We start from the raw sequence: 23,599 nt of genomic DNA, 5'->3' as shown, positions 1-23,599 counted from the left end.
ACAGGAGAGAACCAGATGATTGCAGATCTTCTGTTAACACAAGATCTGTAAGAAGATCTGCAATCATCAAGGTCAAGCTCCTATTTATTGGCAGCACCTCGCAAAACTTGCACCAGCATCTCAGTGAGGTGCTTTATATTTCGTAGTCTTGCTACCTCTGAGGATCGAGGGATGCAAATCTACAACTCAATCCTCATAGGCAGCAAGGTTATTGAATCTAAAGCACCCAATCTTGAAGGCCTTCTCCAAACACCCTGTGAGGTGCTTTATCTCCATCTTGCACCTCTCACGGTCAGGAGGACGAAGGCCGTGAGAGGTGCAAGGATGAAGACGAAGCACTTCTTGGCGATGAGGAAAGATACATAAGCTCACGAGTGTGTGGATTGAACCCAAGATGTGCATCCAGACCCTGATTAAGTAGGCCAACCTTGAAGATGAAGAAGTGCAAGTAATGATGATGCAACTGTGTCGTGGGTAGTTGGAAAATAATTCGCGCTGACTTCACCGCCGAAAGACCAAACAGTCATGTAGAGCCGACGGTCATAACACGTATCCCAGTCGGCTCGGCTTTTCATACGACTGAAAAAATACCACTACCGCATCTATTGTTAAACCGTCGGTGGTAAAAGTTTCAACTGTCAGTTTTCTTCCTCAGGAGGCCTCACTATCAGTCCAACCGGTAGTGAAAGCGTAACACAGTCGTTTCTATCGCTAAGGCAGTGAAAGTGGCGATAGTAATAAGTAAATCTGTAGCAGTGTATGTACGGACTCGCACCCGTTTGTGCGCATATGGTGTAAGTGTGGAGTGCGTGGTTTGTGCGTCTAAAGTTGTACCAATAAAAAAAGGCTTGGTGGGGCGTGGTCGCGTGGACAGCAAGCCAGCAACAAGGTGGCCGACCATCGTCTTCCGCCCGATCGAACTGATTCAGCGCTCGCATCTCTGAATGCGAATGCTACCGCCTAGGCGGCCAACAGCCGAGTAATACACTCACCAATTTGAAGGTTGCGGCACGTCGTCGTGGTGCCCGTCGTCGTCTTGCAGATCTCCGCGCCTCCGCCTCTTGCTGCTAGCCTGCTACAGGTTGTGTTTCTTGGATCCCAATTTTTTTCACAGTTGTTGCAAATAATTTGATATGATTATGCTAGATTAGCAATCAAATTGACTACATTCATGATTATGTAGTAATGGTGCGTCTAGAAACTATCCGTTCGACTGTTTGGCCTCATTCGCTGGTCTAAAACTTGGCTGAAACTGGCTGGAAAACACTGTTCTGGCTGAATTATTGTGAGAAAAAAATATTGTTGCGGCTGAAAAAAGAAGCCGAATAAACCAAATATGAGGTAAGTCGAACAGGGCCTTGGGGAAAAGAAGGGGGTGACGAAAATCCATTTGAAATTTCATTTTTGTATCAACTGTAGTTGACTTTAAAAAAATTGACCCCTTCAATTTTCTTCACCCTCCGCCACTGCAAACGAAGTCCCTTGATGCTAGTCAACGTCTAAGGGAAGAGAGGGAGAGAGAGGGTACGAGCTCTAGGTGCAGAGGATCCGGACATGCTTTGGCCACACTTTCTCGATCTGCTGCAAGGTGGGACCATGATAGCGCAAGAGAGTGAGGAGATGCTGTGGTGATGGTCTTTCACGTACGTACGAAGAGGACAGTCTTTTTTTTAACGGGGTTTATATTTCACATATAAATCTGAATGTTTATATTTCAGTTCTTACAAAGACATCCTTGAAGGAAAGAAAAGATACAGCTTAGTCCTTGCAAGATTCTCCCGGTCGTGTTGGCCGCCAGCGGTTGGAGCAGCCACATGGCGCGCTCCCATCGCACCAAAGGATGGAGAGGACACACCATATTTGCAACTTGAAGCCGACCTCCATCCCGACGAAGAAACATTTTTCGTTGCCACCAAGAGCAGCACACCGAACACATCGACATGCTCTATAATCGCTGAACGCCCTGGCTGAAGAAGATGGCCACCGGCCATCGCATCGCCGGGAGACAAGGAATCTGGCTCCTCAAGAACCGCCAGCAACCCCGGCTCACAGGACGACGACACAACCCGAAGGCGAACTAAACCACCAGAACATGTGGAAAACAAAATCCAATCTGATTTCTTGGCACGTTGGTAGACATACCTCCTAAGGCTCCCGCCGGAGAAGCCAGCATCACCGGTGCAAACGCCGACGGAGACGAGGGAGGGACAAGAAGAGAACCTGATGAGATCTGGAGCAGCCAGGTCTCTGGATGCAGCGAACTCACACCTCTGCAGCTCTTCGTTGGCACCGGAGCACGCACCAGCGAGGAGGACAAGGATCCGAAGAAGAAGCTTATTCCATGGACACAGTGCCACCTCCACCCTGCAAGCACCACCTGGACCTACTAATCTTTGCACCGCCGTCGATAAAGCGGAGAACCCTAACCCTAAACTAGCTAACAAGGCTTAAGGTATGTACACCGGCCATCGATCCAGCGGCTCCTCCACACCTCCGGCACTAGAACGATCACCGGATGCGAGGAGGAGCCGGCGAGATCGACGTCGAGAGAGAGATCGACGCTCCGCCGCCCTTCTGACCTGTAGTAGGGAACAAGAGGAGAAGTTTCCCGAGAGCCCGAGCGACTAGGTGGCGGAAAAATTGTATACTCCGATGCAAGAGGAGGACAGTCTGGAGGAAGATCAATCGGAAAGGACAGGTGGGCTGACTTCGGCCATTGGCAGGCTAGAGGGGAGGAGTTGCCGGCCTATGAAGAAATAAAAAGACAAGGAGCGGGTTAGGCAACCCGAAGAGGGAAAAAGATGGGCCACGGAAGGAAACCAGTCTAGGCCAAGATAGGGATATAAGTTCTTTTTCATTTTTTAGAACTTTGCAAATCCAAAAGAAGCTGAACTTAGTTCAAACTTGATTAAGACATTATGGGAATTTTATCAAATAGTTTGGTGCCCAAAATATTTGACAAATGATTTAAATATTTTTTCTTGCAACTTTTATCACATGACCAAGGATTATTGCATGCATAAACATGAGGGACAAAACAATGGAAAAAAAAGGAAAGGGAAAAATGTGGTTGCCGTATAACAATAGTTCTCTTAAGCTTGTTTTTATTTGAACTATTACAACTATTTAACCAAATATTGATAAAAAAATTAAATACTTGAGAAAAAATACATTGATTTATTTATGTCTTCTATCACAAAAAAAATTGAGATGTGAGATGGATGCATCAAACAAGGTGATAAATTTAGAAAATATGAAAACTACATATCAAAATATAAATTATGGAGACACTTTTTTATATAGAAGATGCTATTGTGTCATGACATCGAAGTATTTTGGATGACAATTATGATAGACAAGAATTGTCATAATGATCATCACAAATATGATATGATGATTTTTGGGTTGGCATCAATGACACACGATATATTTTCGTCATTAAGGTGAACTAACTGTTGGAAACCATTATAAACAAAATGTTCTGATTGACAATTAGCACAGTTGTCATGAAAAAATCGCCTATAAAAGCCAACATGTCTTGTAGAGTTTCTAAGTACTTATGTGACATGCATTCCGCATAATAACCTTTACATTCGACTCAAGGGGACCGTGCCGTGGAAGATGAGGGGTGAATTTAGTCACTTAAAAACTAAGGGCAAAAACCACTTATAAAAATATACACAAGTTCTCTCTAGATGTGCACTAGGATTTTTAGGTGTTGCTATCTCAAACGTAAAAAGACATTTGCACCCTTGGTTCCAAAAGAAAGGTCAGACAATCCCATCACCAATGTACTTCCTCTAACGGTGCCGACTGAACAACAAATCTTAACTAATAATCTCCTAAAATCTTAACATATGCGATGAGTATAAGAAAGGTACCCTAACACGTCTACCAAGTGTAAGCCCTCAAGGTTCAAAAATACAAGAACCTACTTATCATAAATAATTTAAAATAAAAAAATACAAAAACCCGTGATAGATTGGAGACTTAGAAACCCGATAGACAAGTTCCATCGACTATAGATACACAATTCATGATAACAATTTGCGCTGGTCTCCGGTTTGAGTGTTCGCCAACCCTCGCATTTAAGGTGTGTTTGTGCGCGTAACAGAGAGAGGTCCAGACGTGCCCGTGCCAGCTTGCTGGAGTTGTGATACCCGTGCCGAAAGCAAGGAAAGCTAACTATGGGCGACAGCGGAGGCGCACCCGCGCGCGGAAACGAACCGAAACCGCCAAAAAAACGCGGTGCGCGCACGGCCAAAATTACTCGAACAATTATCTGATCTTTTTTTTTTGCCTTTTTCTATATGTATGTTTGATTTGTTTATTTGAATTTCTTTCAATTTGCGTTTCATAGAAATTATCTGCAATCTTCTTTTTTGTATGTTTGGTTTGATTTATTTTGAATTTCTTCCAATTTGTCTTTCATAGAAATTATCTGCAATCTTCTTTTTTATGTTTGATTTGATTTATGTGAATTTCTTCCAATTTGCCTTTCATACAAATTATCTGCAATCTTCTTTTTTTGTATGTTTGATTTGATTTATTTGGATTTCTTCCAATTTGCCTTTCATAGAAATTATCTGCATTTTTTCCCATGCAATGTGTATTTTTTTCTATGGTTTTGCATTTGTATTTATTTAATTTGCATTTAAAAAATATTATCTGTTAATTTGTTTATAATCTGGTCCCTTAGATGTAGATCCTGTGGTTTTGAAATTCGGGTGATGGCTGGCTTCAAAACACTCGATTCTTTTTGTTTTGTCCATTCGAGTGTTTTCAAGCCATCTGTCACTTGGGTGATGGGTGGCTTCAAATCACGCGAGTTTTGACTAGACAGATAAAAAAAAAAATAGCCTCATAGCACGCCCCGTCATACATGTGTGAGTCGTGTGGCCGACTAAAATATGCGGCGGCCTCCGCCTCCACCTTTCATGTCGCCACGTTCTCGTCGTGGCGTCGTGCGGATGGAGCGGAACCACCCCATGCCACCCGCAGGGATCGCCACACGATCGAGGTCTCCGCCAATTTGCCTATATAACTGTCGAGGCGTTCAGCCGAATGGAATTGGAAGGCAATACCAACGTGCGCACACACAGTCTCAGTCGCAATTCTTATTCGGTGGTTGTTCTTCTTGGGGTCACGATCGAGATGGCACCGCCTGTGGGTTTCAGCGGCCGGCGGCAGTTCGACGTGGCGTGCGGCGTGCTCAGCCGGTGCGTCAAGAAGGCGGAGGCCGCAACCGCTGGCAAGATGACGATGGCGGCGGCAGCGGCTCCTACCACGGCGCCGCCTACGACGATGCTGCTGATGCCGGGCGCCGACGTCAAGCCGGACGTCAGGGAGGAGGAGCCCGAGGCCGAGGCGACGCAACTGGCGCAGCTGACGATCATGTACGGCGACCGCGCGGTGGTGTTCGACGACTTCCCCTCGTACAGGGTGGCCGAGCTGGTGCTCGTCGCCGAGCGGCCACGGCCAGACCTGCCCGGAGCCGGAGTGACGACGACCACCGACATCCCAGTGACGAGGAAGGCGTCGCTGCAGCGGTTCATGGAGAAGAGGCGGGACAGGCTCGTCGCGCGCGCGCCCTACGCCGCCGCCCGCCCGGCCCCGGCGTCGTCCAACGAGGAACGACGGAACCTGCAGGCGGGCGAACAAGACGCGGGGTCCTCCTGGCTCGGCCTTGGTGCTCCAGGAGGGTGCGCGTGCTGATGCCTGCGTCGGCGTCGGCGTCGCCATCTCGCCGTCGCCGCCGCGTACTGGACTTCACTTTCCGCGTCGACGACGTCGTATTGGCGTGTAGTGTATATATAGGAAAGTTCAGCTTAGCTCTGTAGCCTGTAGGAAATTATAATTATATATGATGAATGCAAGTTGCCCTTTTTTTTGAACGATTGTTATTGGCCAAAGTAGAAATGTCACACTTGGCATTGACTTTGACACACTACTACGAAGTCCATAAATATACGCTGTGTGTTCTTTGTTAACAGCTCTTTCGATGACGACACGCAAGCAAAAGTTCGTATTTCATCATGTTTATAACATGTTAAACTTAAAGAATGTCGGAGCTAGTCTGGAATATAGCTAACATTTCAGTAGAATATGGTGGAAGTTTGCGTGTGGTTCAGTTCAGTTCAGTTTTTATATACAAGGTAAGGGAGACAAAAAAAAATGCCATGTCTCAAGAACAAGGGCGTTAATCAGAAAATCGAGAGTTTATTAATTGGCAGTTCAGGGCAATACGGACATTGGGCGTCATCCACGAAAGAAATCGCTAGACACACTAGATGCCTTCTTTTGAACCTTATTTGTCCGATTGTCATGGCTGAAAGTACTGATGACGGATTTGTTGTGAGAGAAAAAAACTATTCGTTAGCTGAAAAAGTACGGTTTATAAGCCAAACGAACAGGGCGATTATTGTCACACCATCTTCTAGAAAGATGTTTTAAATTTGGGTTAAATTTCTTATTTATTTTAGGTATTTTGGTGCCATTTTGTAAATAGGAAAGGTCCAACTTACTGCCATTAAGTTTAGCTTTGTTCACGTTACTCTAGAATTATTAGTATCTTTTAAATTAATTAATTTATTCACTCTCTCCAACAACTTGCTTCACCAGGAGCTAGATAAGGCACTCCCTCTATTCCAAATTAAATGAACTTTATAAGTTATTTCAGTTCGATCCGTAGAGTACTAATATTTATGACAATAAATTAGCTAGCATAGATAGATATGCAATAACATGTATATTTTCATAATGTCCTTATTTGGTGTCATAGATATTACTATTCATTCCTATAAAATTAGTCATAGTTTGACTTGCAGGATGATTTATAGGAATTGATTTACTTTGAAATAGAAAAAAACGACTCATCTCTTTTAGAGGTGTTCTCGCGGAACCACCGTGTCAAGCTTCTCACTACCGGACTCAGTGAATTTGCCGAGTGCCAGGGGCACTCGGCAAAGCCCAATTTGCACTCGGCAAAGGCTTTGCCGAGTGCTGCACTCGGCAAAGAGCACTCGGCAAAAAAAGAGTCGGCAAAGACGTCTTTGCCGAGTGTCTTTTGTCGGGCACTCGGCAAAGCCTTTGCCGAGTGCCGACACTCGGCAAAGTTCGAACCGAAAAAAAAGCCGAAAAAAATGGGAATTTTTACCCAAAAAAAAATGAAATTTTTTTTTAATTGGTGGAGGCCCCCACCGGTCGGCGCCCATCCATCTCCGGCTTTTTTCGCGTAAATTTCACGGCTACGCGGCCGACGGGATTCGAACCCAAGACCTCCCGCTGCGCACAAACCTCCTCTACCACTACACCACACTGTCACTTGTGTCTAGATTCCGTTTTACTTCCCAATATATTATACTAAACCGAGTGTAAATTGCTTATTTGAGACCCTAAATGAATTCAAATCAAAAAGTGGTCAACTACAAAGTTTCATAACTTTTTGAGATCTACAATTTTCATTTAGTAAGTTTTTCCATCCGAGGTCGTTTGAAAAATTTGAATTTTAAATTTGAGAGATTCAAACGTAGTTTTGCATGATAAGATGATTTCAAATCAAAAAGTTGTCAACTACATAGTTTCATAACTTTTGGAGATCTACAATTTTCATTTAGGAAGTTTTTTCATCCGAGGTCGTTTGAAAAATTCAAATTTTCAAATTTTCAAATTCAAACGTCGTTTTTGCATGAAAAATGATTTCAAATCAAAATGTTGCCAACTACAAAATTTCATAACTTCTCAAGATCTACAAAGTTTATTTTGGTCATTTGTTCATCCGATATAGTGGTAGTAACATTGTTCACAAATCATATATATCTCTCTTCTATTTTCATGAAATTAATATGAGAGATGTATATTTTATGAACAACGTTATTGTCGCTTTGTCAAATGAAGAAATGACCAAAATAAACATTGTAGATCTTGAGAAGTTATACAACTTTGTAGTTGAAAAGTTTTTCATTTGAATTCATTTAGGGCCTCAAAAATTGATTCGAAAAACTGATTTGCCGAGGGCCAAAAAAATGCACACGGCAAAATACCTCTTTGCCGAGTGCCAAAATATGGGCACTCGGCAAAATACGGCTTTGCCGAGTGCTAGAAAAAAGGCACTCGGCAAACTGAGAGTAAATTGCTTGTTTGAGACCCTAAATGAATTCAAATCAAAAAGTGGTCAACTACAAAGTTTCATAACTTTTTGAGATCTACAATTTTCATTTAGTAAGTTTTTCCATCCGAGGTCGTTTGAAAATTTTGAATTTTAAATTTGAGAGATTCAAACATAGTTTTGCATGATAAGATGATTTCAAATCAAAAAGTTGTCAACTACATAGTTTCATAACTTTTGGAGATCTACAATTTTCATTTAGGAAGTTTTTTCATCCGAGGTCGTTTGAAAAATTCAAATTTTAAAATTTTCAAATTCAAACGTCGTTTTTGCATGACAAGATGATTTCAAATCAAAATGTTGCCAACTACAAAATTTCATAACTTATCAAGATCTATAAAGTTTATTTTGGTCATTTGTTCATCCGACGTAGTGGTAGTAACATTGTTCACAAATCTTATATATGTATCTTCTACTTTCATGAAATTAATATGAGAGATATGAGATATGTAGATTTTATGAACAACGTTATTGTCGCTTTGTCAAATGAAGAAATGACCAAAATAAACTTTGTAGATCTTGAGAAGTTATACAACTTTGTAGTTGAAAAGTTTTTCATTTGAATTCATTTAGGGCCTCAAAAATTGCTTCGAAAAAATGATTTGCCGAGGGCAAAAAAAAAAATGCACACGGCAAAAAGCTTCTTTGCCGAGTGCCAGAAAAAAACACTCGGCAAAGACGTATTTTGCCGTGTGTTTTTGTTTGCCGAGTGTATTTTATTTGGCACTCGGCAAACACGGTATTTGCCGAGTGCCCGATAAAATACACTCGGCAAAGCCTCGGCACTCGGCAAATCGCCGGTTTCCGGTAGTGCTCCCTTTTCCAGTGGGCCGAGGATGTGCTCAAAGTGATGAGAAACATCATAAAAAAAATTATATATATATATATAGCAAAGAAAATATCATCATAGTACAATACCTATCCACAGAGCGGAGCCACGCATAAAACCATCAAGACACAGAGCGGAGCACCCACGGCAACCAACCAGAACCAGCACGTCCGATTTCCTAAACATAGCGGCGCGCCATTCAGGCAGCGCAGCAATCAGCCTCCCAAACCATCACGTGTTGGTCGTGGCAGAAACAGGTGAGGACCCAAAACCACGGTTTCACACGGCACGCACCGCGCGATTCCGTCGTTCCCACTCCCCCCACCCGTCTATATAAAAATCTCCTCCCGAAACCATCCGTCACATACAACTCCTCCGTCCCAATTCCCAGGCCCAGCGCGACAGGATCAAGAAGCAGCAAAAGCTCGCCTAATTACACAGCGCGAAGCAAAGAAACCCAAGATAATGGCAACGGCGGGGAGCGTCCAGGGCCACGGCGCCCGGTTCGCGGCGGCGTGCGACGTGCTGAGCCGGTACGTGAAAGCGGCATCAGCGGTGGCGACGACGACGGTGGAGCAGCCGCGGCCAGCGGCGGCGGGCACGGTAGTAGCGGTACTCCCTCTGATGCCCGGCGCGGACCTATCCACCACGCAAGAGGAGGAGCCCGAGCCCCGAGGAGGCGGATCAGGCGCCGAGCGCGAGCAGCTGACCATCTCGTACGGCGGCCGGGTGGTGGTGCTCGACGACGTCCCCGCGGACAAGGCCGCCGCGCTGCTCCGGCTCGCGGCCGCCGCGCAACAAGGCGCCGCGCCACGGGTGCTGCGAAATGATGACCTGCTGCCCATGGCGAGGAAGGCGTCGCTGCGTCAGTTCATGGAGAAGCGCAAGGGCCGGGTCGCCAAGCGCGGTTCGCCATACAGCCGTCCGGCGGATGCCGCCGCCGCCGCGGCGGCGTCGTCGATCCCGGACCATCTAGCTCTCACGCTCTGATACAGCCTGTTATTACTACTACTACTATAGGTGTTCGTAGCGTACTGTATGTAAGTGTAAGAAGAGTCGATTGTACAGAGGAAAAACTCTACTAGAGCATCTCAAGAGTTTTCTATTTTTTCCTTCTAAAAACAGTGTAGTTTTGCAACTTCTGAAAAGATATTGAGAGAAAAAAAACATCTACAAGAGTTTCTAATAATTTTTTTTTTTTTTTTTTTGTCGCGGGAGTGCACAGGGGCACGCCGAACCCTTTCTCACGCCACGACCTCCCTGCCACCGCCGTAACTCGCTAGCTCCTAGCCGGCCATCTAGTAGGAGCAGCAGCTGGCCATCAGCAGAGCAGCAGAGCACAGTACCATGCAGGCAAGGAGTACCATAGCACCATGCGGGCAAGTAGTCCAATGCAACAAAAAAACAAAAAAAAACTGCTGCCTGCCGGCCACCAAGACAAGCTAGGAAGGCCCGGTTGGGATGATATGGTTCTGGAGGAATTTGGATGGTTTGAAGGAATTCTGGAGAAATTTATGAGAAGAAAATATTGTTCCGGATGAAAAAAGAAACGGATTAAGCCGGATTTAAGGGCACGCGAACGGGGCGAAGAAACGGATCAAGCCGGATTTAAGGGCACGCGAACGGAGCGAAGAAACCAAATTCACGTAACACAGGCAGAGAGGCAGGCGGCCAGGACGTGGCACAGAGACACAGCACGCGGCCTGGGCATCTCACAGAGAAACAGCACGCGGCCAATCCCGGCGGCGGCGACGGCCAATCCTGGAGGCGGCGGCGTGGATAAGACCAACGAACGGCAAAATACCATAACAGAGCAGTAGATCGATGGAGTTTTTACCTCTTCCTTGGTGGGCGACGGTGAAGATCCTCTGCGCTCAATGAAGAACAATGGCGCGACGAAGGAAACCGCGGCAAAGGAAGGGCGCGGGAAGAAAGAAAACGTCGCGACCTTTGCGCCATGGAGATACGCGCGAGTCTGCGGCCTGTAAAGTTACGCGGATGATGGAGATTTTTCTTGACTCCTAAAATATTAGGAGGTTGTATTAAGGGTCGTTGGAGATGAATTTTTTCACATCTTTCTAAAAACCAAGGATTAGGAAGAGGTTTAGGGTTACAATTTCTTACGAAAGAAGAAATGAAATGGTGCCCACTGGTCCCGTCCCTCGCACATGTGACACGCCTGAAACTCTGTCGGAGCTTCCCGCTGCACATGCACCGTACCGGCCGCTTCTCCTGGCTTACCGTTGAATTTACTTTAGCGCGGCGGTGCGCGGTCGGGCTGGCGGAGGTCAATCGATCGTGTGCCCCGCGGGCCGGCACATCGCGTGAGACAGCAGCACGCACGCATCCTCCTTCCATTCCTCCCTCCGTCGGCCTAACTTCGCACGTGCAGGCTTGCGGGTCGCCTTCGTCTTTTTCCAATCCAAACAAAAATCCAGGAACGAAACCGTCAAACCGGTGAACTTTTTCTGTGGGGGTGTGTGGTCAGCCCGAGTTCAACTGGGTTGTGTAATTGTGTTGCTAGTCGAGTAGTCCGCCTCTTTTCCACGCAGCTGTTTTAATTTACTCGTCTTCTTCTACGTACTACAGTTAGCTAGTGCCTCCGATCGATTTCAAACAGAGTATATAAAGACACGTTCCTTCCATCATTCAATTCAAAAAGGCCACGCTCCTTTACCACGAACAACAAAAGAAAAATGAACACTCCTTTATGAAAAAGAAAATGCAAAACGTATGTCTAGGTATGCGTACGTCAAGTATGCAAGCATTCGAAATTTATACTAACTTGTAGTTCCATGTTTAGTAAATTTCTAGCTCCAAAAGATTCATGAATTTCTCAAAACTGAGTCTAATAACTCTTTGGGCTAGAGGTACGACAATGGTCCAAGGCATGCATCAATATGAATCATTTATGTACTTAAACATCTTTAATTTGGCTTTGAAACTACATATATATCTACCATAAAACTTTGAGTTAGAGTTGTGCTAACCAAGCATATTCCTAAATGAACCAAGCTATAGGAAAAGGTAGGGGAAACTAGACTTGTTTTTCTTTTTGACTCATTGTGATGGGAAAAAAAACTCTAAGCCAGAGGCTTTGAAAGACGATGTCTTATTTCAAGGTACTCCGTCTATTCAAAAAGAATATAGATCTCACTTCACGAGGAGTCAAAAAAAATTATGTTTGACTAAGTTTATAGAAGACATTGTCTACATTCTCCAATTACATTTATTATAAAAATATATTATCTAATGATATTTATTACGCATTATAAACATTAATAATTTTTATATGTATTTAGTCTAAATAAAGAATATTTAACACCTCGAGAAGCGAGAGTGGTGGGAGTACAATGGATAAATTTCATAGTATCAAAATTCGAAACCACGTGCTTTTTTAGGGGCTGCTTGGTTCCAGCCGAGATATGCCACGCCAAATTGTGGCGGGTTGTGGCGGAGGCGAAAAAAACCAGCGCCACACTTGTGGCGAGAGTCACTACTGCATTAACTGCATTAAAAGCTGTGGGAGCCTAAGGTTAATAATCAACCAAACACTGTCCCGTATGGGCATGGCTGCCTAACCTGCTGCTGTGGCGAGGTGTGGCTGGGAAGCAAACAGCCCCTTACCTTATATTGGCTTGTTTTTTTTTTTTGGCCAAAATTTTATATTGGCTTGGCAAGAGTGATGTATGGCAAGTATATGTAATTGTACGGTGCGGCTGCGGCACGACGTATGTGATGATGATTGTGATTTGTGAGCAGCGGCGGATCCCAAGGGGGGCTTTAAGTCTAATCACTGTAGTAAAAAGCTTGATTTCACCATTAAATCTTTATGTAAATTAACATCTCTATTGTTTTAGTCCCCTTATCCCGCATCGTGCATCTGGCACTGTTTGTGAGGTACCTCTGTGATAATCTGCCTGCAACTGCAAATGTCCGACGGTCCCAGCACGGGGACCACGGCCAGTCGGCCAAGTCGTCCACTGCACCACTTGTGCATGCCGCTGTCCACCGGCTGGTAGTTTTATACTTTTATTTATGCTGCTCCCACCGCAACTTTCACGTGTTGTTCGTGCCGACGACCCACCGCGCCGCGCGCGCGGTTTCACACCCATGTCCCCGACGATTCCTCGCTTCCAGTCCCACCTATAAAATCGAGCTCCCAACCCAAAAGCCCAAGCCAAACCAAAGAATTCCTCCTCACGAAACCGGGAAGCAAAGCAAGGTCCCAACTCCCAACCCAAGGCAGCGGCAGGCAGCAGCTCATCACCGGTGATGGCGGCAGCAGCTTTAACTCCAGTAGGCACGGGCGGCGCCGCTGCGGCGACAAGCCGGTTCGCGGCGGCGTGCGGGGCGCTCAGCCAGTACGTGAAGGCGGCCGAAGCCGAGAGGAAGCACGCGCACGCGAGGCCGGCAGCCGTGCCAGTGCGCCCCCTCCTGCTGATGCCGGGCGCCGACGTCTCCGACGCCTGCAGCCCCGACGACGGCCTGGACCACCTGGCTCAAGCGGCGCCGGCGCCGGCGCAGATGATGACCATCGTGTACGGAGGGCGCGTGCTGGTGCTCGACGACGTCCCGGTGGACAAGGCGGCGGGCCTGCTTCTCCTCGCTGCCGGCGGCGCAGCAGCAGCGCAAGAAGGTGCAGGAACAGAGGCGACCGCCGGTGCCAAGCGCGGCGGCGGGCAGGTCTCCGCCTCTGCGGCCGCCGACGACCTGCTGCCAGTCGCGAGGACGGCGTCGCTGCAGCGGTTCATGGAGAAGCGCAAGGTCCGGGTCGCCGCGCGCGCGGAGCCGTATCGGCGACCGGACGCCAGCGACGCCTGCCCTGACCACCTCAAGCTCGCGCTCTGATTCCTGTTGGTGCCCAATTTCTAATTCGTTGATAGAGTACTTTTCGGAAAAGAAAAAAAAATCGTACAGTAGGATTACAGGAAGAGTGGGATGTACAGAGAAACTAGTAAACATGGGCGTACTGAATGAAAGCCTGAGCAAACTTGAATTCCTTTGGGCGCGTTTAGATCGAAAAAATTTTAGGTTTTGGCTATTTCGTTTGTATTTGATAATTAATATTTAATTATGGACTAATTAGGTTTGAAAGTTTCGTCTCGTGATTTCTCACCTAACTGTGTAATTAATTTTTTTTCATCTACATTTAGTACTCCATGTATGTGCCGCGAGATTTGATGTGACAGATACTATGCAAAATTTTTTAGAAACTAAACAGACCCTACAGTTGCAGATCCACGTCGCACAGAGTCCTTAGCACTGATCTGACAGGTTGTTCCCCAAGCTCCACCCCACATGCCAGTTTTTTTTTTTAAGACGGTCTTCAACAACCACGTCCCTAAATATAAGACATATTTGTCTTTTAGATAGCGATACAAACAAAGAGTTCAATATATATTTTTAGTCTTCTCCAACAACAAGACCCAAAAGACAATTATTTTTACAAATGGATCTTCAGAAGAGAGGATACTCAAATTTAGGTTATGCCTCTCTCGGCACCTAAAATAGGTTTTTCATATAAGTACTCTGTTGGAGGCTATAGGTATTGTGTTGAAGACCTATTTTAGGTTTGGGTTTCACAATAGATCTTTCGCTGGAGATAGCTTATTGGCCCTGCTTGTTTCTCTTATAATCCATATTTTTTAGTTTATTTTTTCAGTCAAAATAGTATTTTTCTCTTGTCATGTTTTATTTTGTTTTTTCAACGTTACTAACGAGGCCCATCACTGGATCGAGTCGAAGAATAAGCGAATAGGTAATAATGTAGGTTAGTAGGCGTACTAGCTGGCTGTAGCTTGAATCATCTCACACAATCATGCACGTGCCAGCGGGTCTAGAACGAGTTGAGGAACGAACTTAGGCCTTATTTAGTTGTGTGAAGTTTGAGATTTTAGTTACTGTAATATTTTCGTTTTTATTTAACAATTAGTATTTAATTATAGACTAATTAGGCTCAAAATGTTCGTCTCGTGATTTTCAATCAAACTGTGCAGTTAGTCTTTTTCGTCTACATTTAATGCTCCATGCACGTATCGCAAGATTCGATGTGATGACTACTGTAGCACTTTTTGAGAAAACTTTTTGGAACTAAACAAGGCCTTACGATGGTTGCGTCGGCGGCGCCCGGTTCAAGACGGCACGCGGTTCGAGACGGCACACGTCGCCTTGAGTAGTGCATCGAGAATTTTTTATTTTAATATTTTTTAAAACTAATTTTAAATCTAACATGGTTGGATTTAAAAAAACTAACACTTTTGGCTGCGCTTATTGCCCTTATGCGGCCAAATGCATATGCCGCGTCATGCATGGTGGCGCGGTAGCGGGCTGACGTGGCGCGACCGGAATCGCTGACCAGTGTCGTGGCAGGGCTCTGCCGCGTCACCGATCTTGGCGCGGCACTGCCGCGCCCTTATCCATGGCGCGGCACTGCCGAATAAAACCCTCGCCGCGTCCCGCGTCCGCCAGTGGCCGAGCAGCCGCCGTTGCCCGAGCAGCGCAGCAATGCCGCCTGGCTGCTGCGCCCGCGTCCGGCCGCGCCAGCCAGCCCGCCGCCGAGCACGGCACGGCCACCACGCCCGCACGCCACCCCCTTCGGCTACGCACGACGGCTGCCCACCGAGGCCTGCGTCCACGCCTCCTAGCCCGGTCTAGCACGCTGCAGCGAGGTACTCTCCTAATATAGTTAGTATAGTTAATAAAGTTAGTAAAATTATTAAAGTATATTTAGTATAGTTAGTATAGTTAGTAAAGTTAGTTTATTTAGTATAGTTAATATAGTAAGTTAGTATAGGTAGTAAAGTTATGTAGTTTAGTTAGTATAGTTATTGAGTCTAGTTATATATTGGATTTAGTCTAATTAGTTGTTGTAGTTAGCTTTGTATAGATGTTAATATTAGATTAGTTAGTATAGTTATAGTTAGAATATGTATTAATATTACTATGGACATTACGTACGATGATTTCGACGACTTGATGAAGTTTTTTGAAATACTTTTACAGATGGATTGTTGTGTTAGAGTTTTGTATGGAGAAAGTGTTATGAGAGAAGATAGTATGCTTGAGGATATGGAAGAAGAATTAGAATGGTTTGATGAACCTCCTAACTTCAACAACCTTTGTGTCCATTTGAATTCAAAGTTTGGCGGTGATTTCACACTGAAGGAGATGTTTAATATTGAAAAGACTAGGGCACACTATATCCTTATACCCTTGCGCGACCCTGTTTACTGGTCCCGCTACACTAGGGTTCTCTAAGGTTTCAATGTGCCCGTGGCCGAGGTGGTAGTGAAGAATGGATATAGGATGCAGGGTGTTCAGGATGACCCGTCCATTGATGGTTTTGTAGGCAATGACCAAGAATTAGGGGTCGAAGGGAAAGCAACTCAGGATAACATGGATTTGGACGGTCAGTTGACGCAGGAGCAGTTTCATTCAACTGCGGTAGGTTGTATAAGCAATGACTTCGATGTGAATGATTTCGAACGGGAAGAGGAGGAGCAGGAGGAGGATAGGATCGGTGATGTAGTTAGCAGTGATTCAGACGATTCTGATGATGACCAAGGAGGTACAGATGTTATGTCAACACCGGCTGATGCCATGCCAGTATCGGTTCATACTATGCCATTACCAGTACCAACTGAGGTTTTGCATGGTGTCCAGGCTTAGGGTAGACTAGTTACATATTTGGCTGCAGATGATACCCCCTATGATTCATGGGCTAGAATTAGCGAAGCGTAGCAGTATGTTCCACCACTACCTTACACAGCGACTGAGCTTGAACAAATAAGGTCTAAGAACGTACCTTTTATGGTTGTTTTGAACTATAGGGATGTCAGCATGACTGATATGGCAGTTTGTGACACCGGTCTTCAGATGTGTAGGAATTCATTGTACAACCATGAGAAAGAAACCCTTAGGAAGGGGATGATATTCAACATAATGTCAGAGATGAAACTCTTCTTTTAGGACTATGCTGTGTACCACCATAGGCCGTACACCGTCACTCATTCAGACCAGGAGTTGAGGTACCACGTGATATGCAAAAACGATTGTATATGGAGGTTAAATGCACAAAAGAGACAGAGTGATGGTAAGTAGAGGATAACTAAAGTTGTCGAACCCCACACTTGCCTAGACAATAGGGGAAGGAAAATCATCAGCAGCTCACTGCACGTTACCTTGCCCATCGTATATTGGGGCTCGTTGATAACAATAACGACATCTCGGCATCTTCTTTACAATAGTCCATATCTAGATTCGTTAAGTACGATGTGACGTATGGAAAGGCTTGGCATGCCAAGCAAATTGCTTTGGCGATTCGATGGGGTACTTGGGAGGAAGCGTACAATAGGGTGCCTCGTATCTTATGTGCAATGCATTACTACAACCCTAACTTGAAATGGGTTATGGACACCGGAGGGGTGTTTTTCAGAACTCATTGAGGCATGTCCTCTATCGTGTGTTCTGGTCGTTCACGCAAACGGAACATGCATTCCAGTTTTGTCGGCCAGTTGTACTTGTTGATGGCACTTTCCTGACACGAAAGTACAGGGGCACCTTGATGATGGCTGCTGCTATTGATCCCGAGGACCAGATAGTACCCATGGCTTTTGCTTTGGCAGAGGAAGAGAACAATGAATCGTGGTCATGGTTCATGTGGGTTCTACATGTGCAAGTGCTTGGCCCAACTCGCACTATATGTTTGATCTCGGACCGTCATGTAAGGCTTCTTAATGCTGCAGCTGAGCATATAGATGGGTTCCCACCTCTAGTACATAGATGGTGCATGAGACACTTTACCGCTAATTTCTAGCAACATCCGTGGAAGCAGGAGGTATGTGACAAGGTAAAGGCTCTATGTTGTGTACGTACAGAGCACCAGTTCAAGGAGACAAAGAAAGACTAGACAAGATGGTAAATGCAGCGGGAAAGGCCTGGTTAGAGGCGTAGATGGAATAGAAGGCTCAGTGGGCGTTAGCATATGATGAGGGGGATTTCAGGTATGGCATCATGACTACTAACTCCTCGGAGTCCTTCAACCATATATTCACCGGAGTTCGATCGTTGCTTATGTTTGGAATTGTTGAGTTCTCCTTTCATGTGTGCAACGAATATTTTGTGAAGAGGTGAGAACTTGCGTAGAGGAATATAGCTGAGTAGGAGCGTTTTGAAAAGGCCGGAGCTGAACATTTGAAGGAGCCCAAGGAATTGGCCAAGCAGCATACCGCCGAGCTGTATGGACCCGTCGCCATATCTTTAGTGTACGTGGCAAGGGTGGCACAAGTTTGGGAGGCGAACGTTATGGTGGACAAAACTACCGAGTTGATCTTGAAAAGGTAGAGTGCAGTTGCAACGTCCCTCAGATCATGCATGCCCCATGCTCTCATATGATCACGGCCTGCAGGGTTCGCTGGCACAACTATGAGGATCTGCCATATATGTCACCCTTGTATCTCTGTTCGAACACCGTTAGTATTTGGGAGATGAGCTTCGAGCCATACCTTGACCTGACACAGTGGCCACCTTATAATGGTTATGACTACGTGCTGCATCCGAATTTAATGAAGGTAGGGAAGGGTAGGAGGAAGAAGAAGCGACTCAAGGGGGACATAGACGCTATGAGAGGGTACGACGAAGACATGTATGGTGGGGGAGACTTCAACGAGACCCGTGGCAGGAATCTTTGCTCTGTTTGCAAACAATTTGGTCACAAAGCTAGCCGACATAGAAGACGAGGGCAGCAAGTGATTTCATATTGTGTTCGTATTGCATAACAAGTAGTTTAAATTTTGCAATGCTACATAATATTAATTTGAATATTGTTAATTTGAATACTCTAACCCTTTGTTTATCAATTTGTAACAGGATGGCCTCTCCCACGCCGCACCAGTTGTACCCCCTTCTTGAGGTGGAGTACGACGACCCCCTTCTTCCATCTTACATTCCTGGGACTTAGTTCATTACGTTGCAAACTCATAAACCAATGAAAATGTTATGTGGCAACTTGTCGTCCATTTATTTGCTTCATGTTCGTTTCAACTTGCGCACGGTCGCGGCAACACTTGTAGTTTTGTACAGCACTGACAATAACTCAATTGAAGTTGGATGTTGCCTGTCTGCGTCACTATCACGCCGTGGTCTATGGCGTGTCACTTGCCATGGACTCTGGCATGGCAAAACCTGGGCTATGGCGCGGCCGAACCAGTGGGCTACGGCGCTGTATTCGAGATAATTTCACCCAATTACGTTCATTTTAGAAATTTTGAACGCATGAAACAAATAGATGTGATCACTTAAGATCGATCATGGGTAATCCAAGTATATGATACATGGGTACAATACATCAGTAGTTCAAATGGAATATAAGACAACACAATGAAATTTCTACTACATAGCTACATTGATCATTAATAAAGCATGGAACTAACAGACGGCGTAATAAAAAACCCTCAGTTAGAAACATACTGAGTAAGCAACTCGTCATCCGAGTATCAATCCTAAACCACAACCCTGTTGTTGTGGCTAGGCTCACCTACATTGCCCTGATCTGCCTTTTGCCTGTAGTAAGCGGTTTCCGCTTCATCTGCGGCCTCTGCAGCCGGAGTGAGGAACACGTCATCATCCTCCTCCGCCTGTAAGCCTGCCTCTGCTAGAGTGATGAGCTCACTCAGTCTGCTAGTGTCGTCCTCAGCCTCCTCGCTTGCAAGCCCGCCTCTGCTAGAGCAATGAGCTCGCTCAGTCTACCAGTGTCGTCTTCAACCTCATCCGCCTGTAAGCCCACCTCTGCTAGAGCGATGAGCTCGCTAAGTCTGACAGTGTCGTCCTTATCCTCGTCCCCACTCATCAAACAACACAATCGGTGATTCAACGGTGCGACCAGCTCGCTTTCTGTGCTCATCTAACTTCTTTTCCTTGTACCCTACACAAGCCACCTCTGCAACATGGTCCTTGCTGCATCCAATCCCTTCATGTATAAAATGCAATCAGTTAGCAATGCGACTATATAACATTTAAAATCAAGCAATGAAAAAAAAGGCTTCCAAGCACTCACTAGCACATAATGAAACAACATGCTCGTTCAAGACCTATATCTGTACTCTTGTCTCCTCCCTTGCCTCCTTCCTTGCCCTCTCCTCCTCTAATGGCATATGTCTCTCCAATCCCCATTTGACAAGCCAAACGTCGATCGGGTTACAAATACCGCGTTGTCTAGCAAACTCACGCATCTTGTCTTTGTGATGTTGAACGAAAAGGTTGGCATAGTTAGGTCCATATCCCCTCTTTCGTGCAATTACTTGCTTCCTCTTCAGTTCATCCAAGAACTTAGCTTGACCATCATAATATTCCCACCTACATTTCTAGTGCTCTGTTCAAATGATAAATTATATCATATATGTCTTAGCAAAAGAAATAAAATACGATTTCATGGTTACCACAAAAATAACCAACCTCATCATAGTCAATCATATGGCCGCAATAATGGCATATTCCAAGCTCCGAAGGGACTAGACCGTAGTTGGATTTAACACCACATTCACACTTGACTGGCGGTGCTTTGTAAATTAACCTTTCTTTCTTCTTTTGCTTTGCTTTTGGATATTCTTTGGGCCATTTGTTCTCCTTGAAATGACACTTTGCTATTGAATACACCTAAATAACGTGACATTAGTACATGACACATATAGCTCAACATTTCAACACATATACTTTGCACTTACTTCATGCTTGTTTGGACACACAAACTCCAACGTATTATAAGGGTTTATCACGACTCGATCTCCGCAATAGCATAAAGGAGGTTCCTCGAGTCATCTAACTACGACTAAGTGTTTCTCCGTAGCCATCATTGGAGGGGGTTAGGGGGAGGTGGAACCCACCGCGCGAAGTGCTCTCGTGGATGTCGCTCTCTCCACCAAACGTCGAAAAGGAGGTACCTAGGGTCAAACTTGTATGCACCGTCGATCCACTAAAAGAAAAAGCACCTCTCATGGGCCTACACAACAAAATTCCAATAAAATATTAGTAACCTAGTAATACAAATGAAGAAAAAAACATACAGAAACAATTACTTATATTAAAATGACTGCACGTGTAGAAGCAACGAGCCGCTGTGTCTAGATGTCGCGATTGAAACACGTCGGTCGGACGACCACAGTCACAGTTAGTGATAGGGAGTTCAGGAGGGACGGGGGCATCTTCGCTAGACTCGTCGGGGTACAATTCTCTAGGACGACCCCATTTTCGTCATAACTGCTCCCAAAACATGTCTTCCATCTAATAAAACGGTTCAAATTAAACATCAATCAAAACAATGCAAATTAATGTAAAGTATAATCATTTGCAATGCAACTAAAATAATATAACCGATAATTATAGCAACAAAAAAAATACATGGTAAACATACATCTAACTAAATAATTAACATTAACATTGACAAAATCAAACTAATATCTTCCTTCAAACCATAGACCATAGTTCCCAAATATAATTTTCCTCCTAACCTTAATTCCCATTCATAATATTCTATCCACCATTCAAACGAAGATAAAATGTGCGTCATTACCTTGAATGAGGACGAGTAGGGAGGGAGGTGGCCGGGGAATGGAAGGGAAGGGAGGGAGGCGACAATGGAGGGTCGGGCGGGGGGCGGGCTGCCGGCGTTCGTGGCGCGGCGGTCGGCGTACTCGGCGGTGGGTTGGCGCGGGTGGACGCGGGCGCGGCGGCTAGGTGGCCTTGCTGCTCGGGCAGTGGGACTGGCCGCAGGGGTTTTATTCGGCTCTGCCGTGCCACGGATCAGGGCACGACACTGTCGCGCCAAGATCGGTGGCGCGGCAGAGCCCTACCACGTCACCGGTCAGCAATTCCGGTCGCTACCGCGTCACCATGCATGGCGTGACACAGGCATTCGGCTACGCCAGGGCAATAGGCGCGGCCAAAAGTGTTAGTTAAAAAACTCGACCGTTTTAGATTTAAAATTAGTTTTCAAAAAGTGTTAAAATTAAAAAAAAAAAATTCTGCATCCACGACCACCGCCCGGTTCGCGTGGGCGTGCGGCGAGCTGAGCCTGTACCGTACGTCAAGCTGGGCGTAGTTGCGAAACGTCTTGGTGTCGATCATGAGACACACCGGCCTGTTAAAATTTTCATGTGCGCAACATGCTGACTTTTTTTTGTTTTGAGGCCAACCACATGCTCAAGCAATTCTGGTTTGCTGCTCATAGTGCTTTCGTGCGACAAGTTAAGCGTGTGCCCGGAATTGGCCGGCACGTCTCGTGGCGGACTGCCGTTAATGTTCTCCCCACCCGGTCCTGTGATCTAGACGTGCTGGCAGATGGTCGCTGTTTGGTTCCCAGCCGTTGGCAACCACGCCATGCTGTGGCGGCGCCGCACCTCGTGGCGGAGAAATCATGCGCCTAAGGTTCGGTAGAAAAATAAACTACATGTGGCTACCATAAGTTTGTAACAAACCAAACAACACCTTTAGTTTCCGTTGCTTCCATCAGTTGTGGCATGCCGTGTTGCGGCTTACAACAAAAAAACGCACTAACTCTTTTTTTTTATAGGGATGAATATTGACCTAACCTTTTTATAAAGAAAACAAATTATGTAAAAAAAAAAGAAAAACGAAACCCCTGTTTCAATCCGGTGGCTGGGTGGTCACCAAATTAACCCAAAAATAAAATATTTTTATTATTTCAAATTTATAAATAGAAATAGGTAAATGTCTATGTTAAAAAAAAACTAATGCCACGATTAATAGATATCAAAGCAAAGAGAGCAAAAAACTCAAAGAACTCTGCTACTGCCACGTCGTCTGCCTGGGCAACTCAGGCGGCCCCATTCTGCGGCACAGCAAGCCTTCCCCAAAGAGCGCTCTTTATCGTCGCTTTTGTGGGAGGCCGGTGAGGCTGCTGGGAAGGCGACAAGGCCTACAAGGCAGGTGACAGTGTTTTCTTTAGCGAATCGAAGGCTTCGTGGAGGTAGGCCGATGGATTGGCTCTGTCATACTTGGCCGGATCCAAGGCCGTCGTCATTAGATTTGTCTATTGCGTTCTCGAAAATCCTTAGATCTTACCGGTGCAGCATGGGGGCGGTAGCGGTGGCATGGGCTTGCTATCTACAGGAGGTAGCGGTGTGGCTGCGCCCCGCCGCGGTGTTGCTAGAGGTGTCAGTCCAGGGATGGACTCTACGCGGTTGGTAGTGTCGGCGCGGTGATTGACGGCCTACGATGTTCATCTGGCGCAGCCACAGCCCACCTCCATCCACGAGGTCGGCGGTGTCACAACCTATCTCGTATGCATTGCTGTGCGAAGCTAGGGCGGTAGGCTCGATCGTGGGTGGTGCGACGCGCATGCAAATGCCACTGTGGACGCCGTGCAGACATGGTGGCCTAGGTGCATTGATGTTATTGCAGGTGGCACGACAGCTGGGCACGACTGCGGGCGACATGTAAACATGGCGACCGGGCACCTCGGCGGTGTGGTTTTGGTGGTGTCGAGTTCATAAACCTGGGGTCCCTCAGGGATCGGCTTTCTAATAAAAGCTCGGTCCAGTAGACGACGTTGTGAACAACGCGTAACTCCTGGGCCGGCCCAAAAA

General features: G+C 45.8%; 3 protein-coding genes across 3 annotated transcripts; all 3 read left to right on the top strand.

Moving 5' to 3' along the window:
- Positions 1-4,985: 4,985 nt before the first annotated feature.
- LOC136489501 (protein TIFY 11b-like) lies at positions 4,986-5,961 on the top strand. Its single transcript, XM_066486118.1, has one exon. It carries the CDS (start codon positions 5,065-5,067, stop codon positions 5,713-5,715), a length of 651 nt encoding a protein of 216 aa, XP_066342215.1. The 5' UTR covers positions 4,986-5,064; the 3' UTR covers positions 5,716-5,961.
- Positions 5,962-9,377: 3,416 nt separating this feature from the next.
- LOC136489493 (protein TIFY 11e-like) lies at positions 9,378-10,165 on the top strand. The gene has a single exon (XM_066486113.1). The coding sequence runs from the start codon at positions 9,462-9,464 to the stop codon at positions 9,984-9,986; it is 525 nt and encodes a 174-aa protein (XP_066342210.1). The 5' UTR covers positions 9,378-9,461; the 3' UTR covers positions 9,987-10,165.
- Positions 10,166-13,179: 3,014 nt separating this feature from the next.
- On the top strand, positions 13,180-14,100 carry LOC136489483 (protein TIFY 11e-like). The gene has a single exon (XM_066486105.1). It carries the CDS (start codon positions 13,272-13,274, stop codon positions 13,845-13,847), a length of 576 nt encoding a protein of 191 aa, XP_066342202.1. The 5' UTR covers positions 13,180-13,271; the 3' UTR covers positions 13,848-14,100.
- Positions 14,101-23,599: the final 9,499 nt, after the last annotated feature.

Source organism: Miscanthus floridulus, chromosome 1 (assembly GCF_019320115.1).
Source record: "Miscanthus floridulus cultivar M001 chromosome 1, ASM1932011v1, whole genome shotgun sequence".
Lineage (NCBI taxonomy): Eukaryota > Viridiplantae > Streptophyta > Magnoliopsida > Poales > Poaceae > Miscanthus > Miscanthus floridulus.
This window is presented reverse-complemented; position numbering and strand designations above follow the sequence as displayed.

What these genes read in the sequence shown, in the direction of transcription:
- LOC136489483 (XM_066486105.1), top strand. Translation starts at nt 13,272, where the DNA reads ATGGCGGCAGCAGCTTTAACTCCAGTAGGCACGGGCGGCGCCGCTGCG.
- LOC136489501 (XM_066486118.1), top strand. Translation starts at nt 5,065, where the DNA reads ATGGAATTGGAAGGCAATACCAACGTGCGCACACACAGTCTCAGTCGC.
- LOC136489493 (XM_066486113.1), top strand. Translation starts at nt 9,462, where the DNA reads ATGGCAACGGCGGGGAGCGTCCAGGGCCACGGCGCCCGGTTCGCGGCG.